The 13855-nt window shown below is 40.0% G+C and overlaps 1 protein-coding gene across 23 annotated transcripts in view; it reads left to right on the plus strand.

Moving 5' to 3' along the window:
• Window positions 1-13855, plus strand: part of Col5a2 (collagen type V alpha 2 chain) — a 158524-nt gene that overhangs the window by 105614 nt on the left and 39055 nt on the right. Inside the window, exons 14-27 of one of the 23 annotated variants that reach the window (XM_050159241.1) lie at window positions 2066-2110; window positions 4213-4266; window positions 7504-7602; window positions 7911-7955; window positions 8055-8153; window positions 8597-8650; window positions 8852-8959; window positions 10039-10092; window positions 10615-10713; window positions 11182-11235; window positions 11918-12016; window positions 12124-12177; window positions 12311-12364; window positions 13278-13331. The exons of 1 other annotated variant lie outside the window; for it this stretch is intronic. In XM_050159241.1, coding sequence (XP_050015198.1) covers window positions 2066-2110; window positions 4213-4266; window positions 7504-7602; window positions 7911-7955; window positions 8055-8153; window positions 8597-8650; window positions 8852-8959; window positions 10039-10092; window positions 10615-10713; window positions 11182-11235; window positions 11918-12016; window positions 12124-12177; window positions 12311-12364; window positions 13278-13331 — 972 coding nt within the window. Of the gene's footprint in view, window positions 1-248; window positions 294-738; window positions 793-2065; window positions 2111-4212; window positions 4267-7503; window positions 7603-7910; window positions 7956-8054; window positions 8154-8596; window positions 8651-8851; window positions 8960-10038; window positions 10093-10614; window positions 10714-11181; window positions 11236-11917; window positions 12017-12123; window positions 12178-12310; window positions 12365-13277; window positions 13332-13855 lie in introns of all 23 variants that reach the window. 21 more of the 23 variants (XM_050159242.1, XM_050159239.1, XM_050159231.1 and 18 more) reach the window with 21 other exon arrangements.

A 13855-nucleotide genomic window follows, 5' to 3' on the forward strand; every position in this document is an offset into this window, starting at 1 on the left:
AGTGCCAGTTTGTGTCAGTGTTGTTTAAATCCCCAGCTTTAGACTTTATTTCTATGGTAATTAAACTTTCGTTTAATTTTAAGAAAAGATAGCAAAAGCAAATTCCGAGCTCTTCCTTTGGAAGCACCCTTTTCAAATGTATTTTTTTGAAACCGTGCCTTCGATATTTCACCTTTATGGAGCAGCGTTTTGGCAGCTGTACTGAGTGAGATTCCTCACACTGTGATGTGCTCTCTCCTTTGTTTTAGGGTGAAGCCGGCCCTACCGGTCCGATGGGTGCCATGGGCCCTCTGGTAATCCTCACATTCTTTATTTCTTTGCTTTTCATATTGCAATAAGGAAATGTTCAAATAAAGATGCATATATTCGCTAGGAAATAATTCTGAAAGGTAGCCGATAGAAAAGCCGGCTCTCTGTTTGGAGGTCGGCCCTTCCTGGATTTCAGGGCTTTCCTTTAGCACGGTCATCAACAATTACTCTTCTCTATTTAGTCTTTAAATCCGTGTTGTGTGACCTCTATTTGTATCAGGATTTGCATCTCCATAGATAAACAGATTTTTCACATTCAAATTTTTCTCCTTTTAACATTGCTTTTTATATCAATTACATTATTTTATTTCTCAGGTCTTTTTTATTTTTATTTATATTGCGTCTAAATTGGATGAGACAGTGAAATAAAGCCATCACATAAACTCACGATAGATATCTCATGAGACTTTTTTTCTGTGTCACTTGTAGGGACCAAGAGGAATGCCGGGAGAGAGAGGAAGACTTGGACCACAGGGTGCCCCTGTAAGTATACCTGGATCACATACTTAATAAGAACTATGTTTAACTATTTCTTAGTTACGCTTTAGTAGATATGTTTTTTAAATGAGAGCAATTGCAGGGCATACAACGTTATGGTTGGGCTATTTTTATTTCGGAACACACTTCAAGTTTGAAATATTAGACAGTGTGGCCTGACATTCTGGAAGCTGTGGGAAGAATTCAGAACACATCTCCCCCAGGTTTAGCTCTCATCATCCTTTGGTCTAGTCTCCATTAACCCTTTCCATGCCCGAGACAGCTATTGTAGGCTCAGCCCATTCCTTCAGTCTGTATGCTGTCTCAGTTCACCATTGGAGACAACACTTACCAGCTGAGGATGATCCCACCTCCATTGGATGCCAACTGGCTAGCGAGGAATCCAGTTTAAAATATCTCCTTCCACGTCTGCCTTCTTGTGGCTCATCTGATACCAGTGGACTCTGGGTCTTATGTCCGTTTCCTTAGACAACAGTTTGAAAGCTGTGCCTCGTTGAGAAATTGATGGGGGAAGGCATTAGAAAGGAAACTCATGAAATAGGAATAAGGAAGTAGACTTGGAGAGAAGAAGCTGGGTAGTGTTGCAATGACAGCAAAGAGCACAGTAAATACCTGGGGAACTATCACCCTGTGTAGACATGACCGGAGAAAGGGCAGCGGTGGGAAGTCCGCAGTCTCCAGGGGGAATCTGAGTGCAGCCCTCAGCAGGTGTTGATTCAGCTGATTCAGGGGGGACCCTTCCACGAGACTCCATCCTGACAGGGACCTGTCTGAGACCCACAGATTTAATTTGGGCTTCATGGTTTGTTTGTACTTCCTGAGTTCTTAGCTATTTTGCTTGTTTATTTTGCAAAAGCACTTGTCCTCAGAGTTAATCTGCTCAGTAAGAAAGCCAGGATGCTCAAACTATCTTTGGATCAGAATTTACATGACCTAGGGTGATGCAGTTAAGTAAAGAGAATTTTTGGAGCTGTTTTCTTTCCTTAATCTTGAGGGTTAATTGGTTTTGTTTGTTTGTTTTTTACTGATACAGAATAAATATGTTTATTGCTACCTTATAAAAAGGCACATATATATAATCTGTTTTATATAAATTCATGCTTTTTTATCACCATTAGTTCAGTGGCACTTGTTATCAGTCATCCTTAATATATTTTTTTTTCAATATTTTTATGGTAAACTGTTTGGGAAACAAATGAATTACTGTCAATGATACAATTCCCTCTTTTAATTCTCTCTCTTTTTTTAAAAAAATTAGGGACAACGAGGTGCCCATGGTATGCCTGGAAAACCTGGACCAATGGTGAGTTGTGTTATTTTCATATTAACTAATTAATTGATCCACTATCAGTGTGTATATTTTCACATTTATTTATTTAATTATTTATTTATCCATTATTTTATTTATTTTTGTGCATTACAATTACAGAATGCTCACTGTATTTTTTTTCCAAAGATTTATCTATTTCTTATGTATACAACATTCTGCCTCCATGTGTGCCCACACGCCAGAAGAGGGCGCCAGATCCCATTCCAGATGGTTGTGAGCCACCGTGTGGTTGCTGGGAATTGAACTCAGGACCTCTGGAAGAGCAGGCAATGCTCTTAACCGCTGAGCCATCTCTCCAGCCCCCTGCTCGCTGTGTTGTAGACACATGGAATGAAAAACACAACAAGCACGGATCTTATTTTTGAAAACTAATGCATTAACTAATATAGTTGTGGAATACTACAGATGATGATGTAACACAGAGAATTTAAAATACAGAGCACAGGGGAGGCTAGCTTAAACCTGCACTATATGAAGGATGTAAATAAAGAATTAAAAAGGAATAATTACCAAATAAAATCTTGAGTTATTGATACATAAAAGGCAGGAGCTTTTTTTTTCTATGTATCCAGCTATAGAATAATTAAATGAAAAAAAATATGAGGAACTCAAGGAAATACTAATGAAAAGACTGAATTGGCAGGTGGGTAATAGGTCACACAGTTACACTTACTGTTAAGGAATGTCTGGTCTCTTTCCAATCTCAGGTATTGATCAGCCACTCTGCGGCATTAAACATAGGCATACGTGACCAGAAGGAGCATCAGCTGTCAATGCTGTAGATGGATGAAGGGGTCAAGACCAAGTGTGAACACCATTAGCTTAATTCCAGGAAGGGGCTGTAAAAGTGTAACCTAAATCCAACTGTTGAAAGGGTAGACTTGAATTCAAGTTTCTGCACAAGAAAAATTGTACTAATGTTATAAAACACTAAAATGTGAGAGAGGATAGGGATATTTGATCACATGGGCCAATTTAAAAATTTTAATTCTCTTTCCATATTCCCAAAGTGAAATAGAAATATAGTAATCAAAATTCTTTTTTTTTTTTTTTTGATTTTTCGAGACAGGGTTTCTCCATAGCTTTTTGGTTCCTGTCCTGGAACTAGCTCTTGTAGACCAGGCTGGCCTCGAACTCACAGAGATCAGCTTGCCTCTGCCTCCCGAGTGCTGGGATTAAAGTAATCAAAATTCCTGACCCTGCAGATTTTTCTTCCCCTTGTCACTCAAAAAAAAAAAAAAATGAAGTGAAAGATGGGACAAAAGGAATACATTTTGAAATGCTTTTATTAATTCGAAACTCCTGGAATCAAAACACATGATTCGAAGAAGTGCAGGAAGTTAGCACTGTATCCAAAGCCTTACCGTGAAAACTGGTTTACTCTGATCATTTCAGCTGTCCACCCTCACAAATTCTGGTGGTGCTACGCAGCATACGTTAGTGTCATCTCCAGACGGTTCTGAAATGTCATTTGTTCAGAACGAAATACGAGATTTTGCTGCAAGCTACAGCTGCTCAATGATTGTCCTGGAGACTCAGTTAACACAGACAAATCAAGGCACGCCTTTCAAGAGACACAATGTTTCCATTGTGACGTCATCGATTCGCTGTGGCACGATTAGGAAATTTGTGCTTTATAATGAGATTTATTTATAATGAGATTTATTTATTTTGTGTGTAGGAGTATTTTGCCAAGTGTGTGTGTGTGTGTGTGTGTGTGTGTGTGTGTGTGTGTGTACCATATACATATCAGGTATCCAGATAGCTGTGAGCTGCCGTGTTTATGCTGGGAACTTAACCCAGGCTTTCTGCAAAAGCAGCAAGTGATCTTTGTTGTTGAGCTGTCTCTTCCGCCCTGGAAATTCACTTCTTATGGTTGACACCATCGTTTACATCTTTGAACACTACTTTAAGCCAATGTTGGATGACACTTATAACGTTTTACATTGTTTAGTATGATGGACAGATTGTTCATATCTGTTAAAAATACAGATTCACACCCTCTGAACAGGAAAACGATGTCATTGTATACTGATTAAAAATATGTGGTTACTTTACTAATTTCCCTTTTGTAGGGTCCTCTTGGGATACCTGGCTCTGCTGGTTTTCCAGGAAATCCCGGAATGAAGGTAAAATAGTAACAGCATTTGATGAGGCAGGGTCATGTCAGTAATTGAAGAATCTGGGGTGTATTCTTTTTTTAATTGATTAATTGATTTTTTTTCCCAGCCCAATCAGTTTCCTTTCCCTCCTCATCTTCTCCCAGTTCCTTCCCCCATCCACTCTTCCTCCTTTCTCTTCAGAAAAGGACAGGTCTTCCATGTACACCAGCCAGAGAAAGTATATCAAGTTGTAGTAAGACTCGGCACCTCCTCTACTATTGAGGCTTGACAAGGCAACCCAGTAGGAGGATGGGGTCCTAAAAGCAAGCAACAGAGTTAGAGACACAGCCCCTGCTCCCACTCTTAGCCCTACAAGAAGACCAAGCTACACAACTGTAACATACATGCCAAGGGCCTAGGTCAATCCTAAGCACAAGCTCTCTGAGTGGAGGCTCAGGCTCTGTGAGCTCCGAGGTACCCAGGTTAGTTGATTCTGTGGATTTTCTTGTGGTGTACTTGGGCCCTCTGACTCCCATAATCCTTCTCCCTCTTCCAAAGGTCTCCCCAAGGTCCACCTAAGGTTTGACTGTGGGTCTCTGTATCTGTTTCCATCTGTGGGTGGCTGAAGTCTTTCTGATGGCAATTCAGATGATAGGCAACAATCTAGGAGTATAACAGAATATCATTAGGACTCATTTATTGACTACTTTTTTTTTGCTAGTCATGTTTAACAAGAGAAAGAGCCTAGCGTAGTATGTTCATGATCCTTATCAAGGGAATTAAAAAAAAAAGAAAATGGAAAAATGAAACCTGTTTATGATGTTCCCTTAAACAAAAGTTACTTAAAGCCATATAACTGAACTCTACAGACAGATTTTTGAAATGGTTGTAAGATAAGAAAGAACAATTTTGAGCTGAGCGGACACTCTGTTCTTGGAGAGAGTGTGGAAAATAATCAAAGCGGACTGTTTTAAGCAATAGGAAGTCCAAATAGATTAAATCTTGCAAGAGCAAGAAAAGCTGTTCTGTCACAACACGCTGGCCGTCTCTCAGCCCCTCCCTGCACAAGCCCTTAAAGAAGGAAGTAGGGGGGGACACTTGGCGTTCTATGTGGGAACGGATTAACGCATTCTGTGGGTGTTGTGACACAGTGTGTTCTTTCAGTTCTTTGGGAGAGAGTCCAAGATTACAGTAGGAGGACAATAAGATTGCACTCCTTCTGATTCTGATTTGTGAGCCTCAGGACCTGATTTCCCTCTGCTCCAGGAGCTGTAACTCTCTTGGTCTTGAAAAAAAAAAAAGTTTTCCTCAGGACGTTTAGCTTGCAAACATGACTGCATCTGTGGCCCCTCAGGAACTTCTCTGTGCCTCGTTTTCCAAAAGAATTCTGTCCAGGATTCAGTGTGATGATTTGTATAAATGCTTAACGAGGGGATTTGGCCAGCCAATAAAGCATAGGTTCCTGCTTCCTGTTAGGAACTGTCCTCAGACTAAATGTGAATTCAGACATAGAAAGGAACGGCCATTTTCAGTACTTTTTGAGATGTGAGAATCAATTAGTCAAGTTACTCTTCAGGCTGAGAGCTTTAAGTTGAAGTATTAAGTAACTGGTCCCTGTTTTCATGGAGAATCTGTTCCTGTAGGACTCTGGTCTCTTGAAAAGCCTACATCCCTCTCCTCCCTTCCCATGTTCCCTTTCCTCATTCTCTTTCCTCTTCCTGTTTCTCTTACATAACACTGGCCCTTCTTCCTCCCCCTCCTTCCTCCTTCTTCTTTCCCTCCTTCCCATTTTTTTTTCTGAGCCATTTGAACAGGTATCTACCACTGTGATACACTCCCAGCCCTGAAGTCCAAACTTTAATAATACTGGCTCTTGACCCAGCCTTAGTTCATGCTCTTATTAAAACATAAAAATTTCTTCAAGTTTCCAGGGAGACTCCCCACCCTCAAACTAAGTGCTCACTAGGCAAATAAGGAAAGAACACTCTCCATGCCTTGGTCTGTGCCCTAGCAGAAAGTAGTGCTTCCTCACTGCACCTACAGCTGACATAGCTTCTCTAAAGACCTGGGGTACTGTCCTGTACTCCTGTGTATCAGTAGGACTCATTTGGGGCTATCAAATCCTCTTTAATGAAACTTAAACATGCAGTATGTTGAGTCTATCTCAGAATTTATTTTACTGTCTCTGCCTCCTCATTACAAAACCTCTGGGTCCTTGGTTGTCCTTATTTCTCCAAGACTATGTATGGATCAGTTTTAACATCCATTCATTTGCATTTCAGTAAAGAGTGGAAGGAATTTAATATGTTCTATTAGTATATATTAGCTCCCTAAAGCTTACAATTTTAGTTTTCACTAAAGAAATATGGATTCCTCTAAGGAATATGCAGGATAAAATATAGAACCAAACTTGAATTTTAGAGAAACATAGGAAGAGCTTGTGGTAAAAATGTGTCTCAAAATTGCATAAAAGGCACTCATACCAAATTGGCTTGTACCAATCAAAAGTTATCTGAGGATGCTGGATTGGTACTTGCTCTCTTGACTATCGTCTTGGACTAGGTTGCCATGGCCCTTTGCTCCACTATCCATGCTGTTATTTTACTATCTCCTAGTTTCTAGAAGAGAAAGTATTATTTATTTTGTTAATGTATTGGCTTTTTCATTAACATTGCTAGAAGTTAACATGTTTATTAGTCACTTCAAAATCAAGTGTTTTCTTCTTTATTGAAAAACTAATTCTCTGAAAGTCAATAACTGCACGTTTAATGAGTCAAGAGTATATTCTGTACCCCGGAACATGATTTTCTATGTGGCTTCTACAGAAAGGAAAGGATTTCTTGCTTCTAAATTGTAGAGCGAAATTTGTGTAATTTTACAGCGAGTTTAATCCATTCAAAGTTACTGAGTCCTGTAACAAATTTTAGCTATAAAATAGTGAGCGGTAGATTTTGGGGATACTCAGAAATTTTCTGTTGTCTTCGTGTTTCAATCAAGCCTGAATTGTGTGGTTCTTGGTTGGAATTCAGATGTCTGGTGCTGCGGGAGTTCCTTCTGCTCCTTCAGCCAATAGCCTTTAAGATACAAGCCCTCTTGGGCGTGGTCTCTTAAGGGCTATTGGCTGAAGGAGCCCCCTGGTTTCCACTGAATATGAAGCTCATGGTAGCTTCAGATTGTAGATTTAACATGAAAAGCCCCAAATATACAATTACCTTTAGACAACAATACTAGTATTTTACTTAATATTTTTTTCCCTTCCTCTAGGGAGAAGCAGGTCCTACTGGGGCTCGAGGCCCTGAAGGTCCTCAGGGGCAGAGAGGTGAAACTGGGCCCCCAGGTCCAGTTGGCTCTCATGGTCTTCCTGTAAGTATCTCACGCCTCTAGGAGCTAGCCCAGGAAGATGCTTACTTATTACAGCATCAGAAGATGGAATTTATTTTAATATTATCAATTCTAAATTAACAGTCAGAAAAAGCACACTTTAGCTGCCAATGCATCTTGCTTCACCTACCTAATAGAAAAGGTTATCCATGAAAGTACTGTTTTGCTATAATTGTGGAAATTTTTTTTTTGTTTGCAACTTTTCTGCCTCTCCTTAGATGATCTGAATACTATGTTAGCTGTGTCAGATACAGCTTAATATTTACAAAAGTGCTTCACGTACTTTTCAGGGTGCAGTGGGAACTGACGGTACGCCTGGTGCTAAAGGCCCCACGGTAAGTAACATTTCCGTCCAGTGGTTTTCAAAGGGAAGCATAGTCCCTTGCGCTAGATTACTACAGGATGTTTGCTCATGTCACCTTTGCCACTGGCAGGGCTCTGCTGGAACCTCTGGTCCTCCTGGCTTGTCGGGACCTCCTGGATCTCCTGGCCCTCAGGGCAGCACGGGACCTCAGGGAATCCGAGGACAACCGGTATTGTCTCAAATTCTTTTTATAAGTGTTTTCAGATTTTAGTATAATTGCATCGTTCTCCCTTTCCTTTTCTTTCCTCCAAGCCCTCCCATATACCCTTCCTTGCTATCTTTCAAATTCCTAACCTCTTTTTCTATAAATTGTTTTTATGTACCCTTATGTATGTGTGTATGTATACACGTATGTATGTATGTATGTATGTATGTATGTATGTATGTATGTATATGCTGGACATGTGTGACTGTGCTTGTAACCCTAGAGCTTGGGAGATGGAAACAAGAGCAAAGGTGTCAATTCACCCCCATACAAGTACATACATGTACTTCACATGAACACGCACAAAAATTATGACATTTCACTTTAGTACTAATTCGACATAGACTCAGGAGCCTATTCGTTGCACTTAATTTTTATTTCTTTCTACTATTGATATTTTATTTTAGGGTGATCCAGGAGTTCCAGGTTTCAAAGGAGAAGCTGGCCCAAAGGGGGAACCAGTAAGCCTTCATGATTTTAATGATGAAGAGTATTAATATTGTCTAGAGGCGTATTGCTTAAATGTTTCATGGATGTAAACTTGCAATGGCATAAAATAATTATTTAGTATACTTTAACTTTTTGCTGGCTAAATTAGGTGAGTTGACCCACTTTAACTTAATGAATGACTCTTACTTTAACTCATGCTTCTGTTTTAATAGGGGCCACATGGTGTCCAGGGTCCCATAGGCCCACCTGGTGAAGAAGGCAAACGAGGTCCTCGAGGTGACCCAGGCACAGTTGGTCCTCCAGGTCCAATGGGAGAAAGGGTATATTTGAATAATAGACTTAATTTCCCTCTCCTTCCCTGTGTGTGTGTGTTTTGGGAGGTTGCAGGTGTAAATTTGTGGCCGGGAAGGAACCATAAATAAACGAGGAGACCATGAAGAGGTCTTGCAGAGCCTACAGAATTTATCTCTCGATGTCAAAAAAGCCAAGCATTTGTTTAAGTTTCACACATCTGTTCAACATTGACTGTCTGATTAGTGTAAGCCTGCTGAAACTTTACGTACTCAGGATGCATCAGCAAACAAGACGCCTGGGGGGTCCTTATCCTCATGGGGTTGTAGGGAACAGGTTTACTTAACTGGGTGGTAAACAGTAAGTCGGCAGGTAAATAAAACATTTTCATGAGTGCCCCACTGAGTGTTAAATAATTGATAGCAGTGGAGAATAACAGTGGTAGGTGATGGAAGGTGGGGAGGGGGCAGGTGTATGACAGGGACAGGTGATGTGTAGGCGGGGAGGAGACAGCCGTATAACAGGGACAGGTGATGGGGAGGTAGGGAGGATACAGGTTTGTTTGAGAAGGTAGCAGTTTGGCGTAGCATAGAACAGATGCTTGTGATTGAACATGGGGGATAGAGCACTCCCAGTCCCAGCAGAGGTGACAAGAAAGGACTAGGTGGTTTTAAGAGTAGAAAAGGTTGGCGAGTGTTTTAAAAAAAAAGCAAACAAACTGGAAGGGACTGTCATCATCATATGTTCGTGTACAGTTTTTGTGAAATCCAAGGTTTTCTTCTCCTATAAGATTACATGAAGCATGCTAACACTGGCATTTTGGTCACTATAGATAGTGATTTTGCTTCCTGGGTCTACATACATTTTTTTTTCTGTGTTTATTTTAAAATTACTTTTTAGACGTTTTCTGGAATATTTGTTTCAATACTCATCTTCATCAAATTTCCAATTAATTTTTTCTAGTAAGATTATTTTCTTTATATTTATTTTTGCTGGGCTAACTTGATCGGAACTCTGAAAACCTAACAGGCTTTCAGTAAAATCTATTCACTAGTCATATCACACAATGAACAACAGGGTCTCAGAACTGCATTTTGGTTCATTGCAGGGTGCTCCTGGCAATCGTGGCTTTCCGGGGTCTGATGGTTTACCTGGACCAAAGGTAAGATCACACCAAGGCTGACATTTCCAGGATGGGCATGTGTCCCTGGCTCCCATGAGAACATACCCTTAGGGGTCATAGAAACAGGTATTGGCTTACCTCAAAACCTGCCCTGTCTATTTATTTTTCTTTTTAGTACTAGGAAGTCCAAGAGATGGATGGTTGTTTAAATTAATACTAGCATTAATGAGGCCTGGCTTCTAGACTTTCAAGGGTCGCTTCTGAGAACAAAAGGTTGTAGGGCTTTAGTTTGGGTGATGTAACCTTTAGATGAGATTTAAACTCTGAAATTTTTCCCTTATTAGAGTGATGCAGTGATTTCATCTTTCTTTCTTTAATACTGGATAAGGTCATTTCACAGTGGCTACACGTTAGAACAAAACGTGCAATGACATTGTTTTCAAATGCATCTCTCTCAAATCTCTGACAAAATGGTTGCATGTTCATGTATATTTGGGAAATAAGAACTTAATGTCTTCTGGCTTTGTTTCAACTCTGCCCTGTCTGTCTTCTTTGGAACAGGGTGCTCAGGGAGAGCGTGGTCCCGTAGGTTCTTCGGGGCCTAAAGGAGGTCAGGGAGACCCAGGACGTCCAGGTGAACCTGGGCTGCCAGGTGCTCGGGTAAGAACTCTGTAGCTATACGCTGTCAACATCCAAGTACTTCTGCGTTCGTTGGAGGTTCATTTCCTGTTTTTATGTTTAGCTTGCTTTACAACATAGAGCATCATTTCAGTAGTATATGGGCTATTTTACAAACATTGATATGCTATTTTTGACCTGTACATAAAGTACAGTCATGTCTAAGGACCATTTTAAAGGCATACACACAGATAGCATCACTGTTCTTCCTGGGAACGGTATCTCTTTGTAAACTTTTGTAACTTCTAATTTTTATGCTCAAAAATAACCTATTTGACCTTTGGCAAAGAAAATTGTTGGTTCTATTTAACAAAAGGTCATTTAACATTTTATTCAAACAGTGAAACTGCCCATCTGTTTTGTTGGTTACAATAAAGTATTGCTGTTCTGTTTAAAGTCTTCCCACCAGGGGCTGTTCGCAACGAATTAACAGTCGATTTTCCTTGTCAGGGTCTGACAGGAAACCCTGGGGTTCAGGGCCCTGAAGGAAAACTTGGGCCTTTGGTAAGTAATTGGAGCAATTCCATAACACTTCCCAGTATATGGGTAAGTTATTTATTTATCCTGGCAACGGTGACCATGACTACATTTTTAAGTGCCCCATGGCAACAGCTTCTTAGGATCTATGAACTCTCAAAGTGAGCAAAATGTAAGCTAAATTCTCTTCATTGGGTGTTTAACATTGAAATTTATTCAGTAAAATAATATCCTTTAGTATTACTAAACTTGTCTGACATTGTTCTCTTTCCCTGGTGGCCTTCTACTTTTCCATGTTCTAGAAATAAATAGCTTGTCAGCGTATGCATCCGGATGCAGAATCTCTTCTTTAATGTGAACTGGGGGAGTTTAAATATTTATGACCACAAAACAGAGGCTAAAAGAAGGGAAGGCCTGCCCCTTAACCTGAGAGGGCCAGGAGATGGTGGCAAGGAGGCTTATGAATGGAGCAAAATTAGAGTTTCTGCTCTAAATGTTCAAAGTGCCTCGGGGCTTTATAAAAACAAAACAAGTTAAACCAGGCCAAACAACAAACACCTATCTGACTGTTCTCCCTCACTAACAGCTAACCACAAGGAAATTCACTTTTAGTTAAGATGATATTAATGGTTAGCCAAGTCAGGTGGCAAGGCGGACAGAGCCCTGCTTAGAACTCAACTTACCTGTCTGCTGTCTGTCAATTCTGCAGGGTGCTCCGGGGGAAGATGGCCGGCCAGGTCCTCCAGGCTCAGTTGGCATCAGAGGGCAGCCTGGAAGCATGGGCCTTCCAGGCCCCAAAGGTAGCAGTGTGAGTACAGCCAACAGCGCTTAACAGGTCCCGGGAGCCCGCAGCTGGAGATCGGGGCAGGGGGCTCCAACTGAGCAAATTTAGAATAGTGCCCCTGTATCTTTTAGGGTGACCTTGGAAAACCAGGAGAAGCGGGGAATGCTGGCGTTCCGGGACAAAGGGTAGGCATCCATTTTGTGGTATTGAATAATAATAATAATAATAATAATAATAATAATAATAATAATAATAAAGATATAAAACCATCAAAATTCCGATGGGCTCACCTGAAATGTTATGTCCTTGTGATCCTAGGGGGCTCCTGGCAAAGACGGAGAAGTTGGTCCTTCAGGTCCCGTGGGGCCCCCGGTATGTGACTTGCTTCGATGACATTGTACATTACGTTTCTCAGTGTTTCTCTAAGGTTTTCATGAATGAGTTTCAGGGAAGGGAATGAGGAAATAAGGGACTGAAGGTGAATTTTAGTTGTCTTTTTGTTTTATTCCTCTGATGTATGGCTCCCTCCTACTTGGGTAAAAAGACTGACCTCATTTTAAACTGTAAAAACGGTATCTAGTGGCAAAGGTTGTTACCCCTTATCTGCCGTAGTTGAAGAATTTATTAGCTGACCAAAAATAATGTTTGAAAATATTTTAATGTATTCATTTAAATGTATAAATGCATACATAATTCCACCTACATTATAAAAATGAATCTTAAAAATGCATTTAATTTGGTTGGTTTTGAAAAAGTAAAAAGAAAGGATGCTCATATTTTGAGTCTATGTTTTCATCCTGAGTTTGTTTTAATTTTTTATTAAAGATGTTTTGACATATTGAGTTTTTATGGGGTCAGGTCAGTTTAAGTATTTTCTCAAATGTTGAAATAGCTTTTGTTAATAGTACTATAGGAAATTACAATTAATAGAAAGAAATGTCAATAGAAATACAATCCTTTAAATTGGATGTAGGAAATAGTGGGTTTCCTATAGTCTAACTATAGTTGGCTTTAGACTTTTTGTATTTGAATTAAAAACAAAGCAAAACCGAAACAAAAGCCATTCCTCACTAGCTTTTTAAATGAAATCTTCTCACTTTGAAGGACTTCAAACAGTGGGATTTGGTGACTCTTAATACAAGGGTGTTATCTGACTAATACGTAGAGCAGATGTCTGGAAGAAATACAAAGAGATCAATACCCCTGGTTCATGTAAACAGAAAACAGACGTGAACATCTGGTGGGATTTATACTGTTTTTCCTTTCTCTTTTACTTTTTTCTTAGGGTCTAGCTGGGGAAAGAGGAGAGCAGGGTCCTCCAGGCCCTACTGGCTTTCAGGTAGGTATTAATTTAAATTTTCATTTATTCTATGAATTGTTCTTAAAAATACACACACACATATAATATGGAAAGTAGCCAGTTGTGAATGCAGAACCTGCACTCCTATCAGTTGGGAGACTGAGTCTGAGGGGTTGCTTTGAGCGCACAGGCAGCCTGTGCTACCTATTAAGTTCCAGGCCAGGCGAGACTGTAGAGTGAGACCATATATTATATATATGAGAATATGTGTGTGCATGTCTACATGCCCATGATACAGTGCTTGGATGTGGCAGAGTCCTCTAATTTTCAGACATCTCCTGTTAGGATAGTTGTGTGTAACCAAATACTGTTGCTCAAAGATAGGGAATGACTTTCCTCTGAACAAAAGGATTGAATGCAAAGATGGTAAGGAATTAATGATAATAGAATGTTTCCAACATCTCAGCAGGTTCATTAAACTTAATGTTACCTGATTTTATTGGTATAGATACTAAAACTTGTTCATAGAATGCTTCTATATAGTAAACATTATTTATGGGCAT

The sequence above is a fragment of the Alexandromys fortis genome, unplaced genomic scaffold, assembly GCF_014885135.2.
Source record: "Alexandromys fortis isolate MF-2015 unplaced genomic scaffold, M_Fortis_MF-2015_v1.1 scaffold_65, whole genome shotgun sequence".
In the NCBI taxonomy this organism is placed as follows: Eukaryota; Metazoa; Chordata; class Mammalia; order Rodentia; family Cricetidae; genus Alexandromys; species Alexandromys fortis.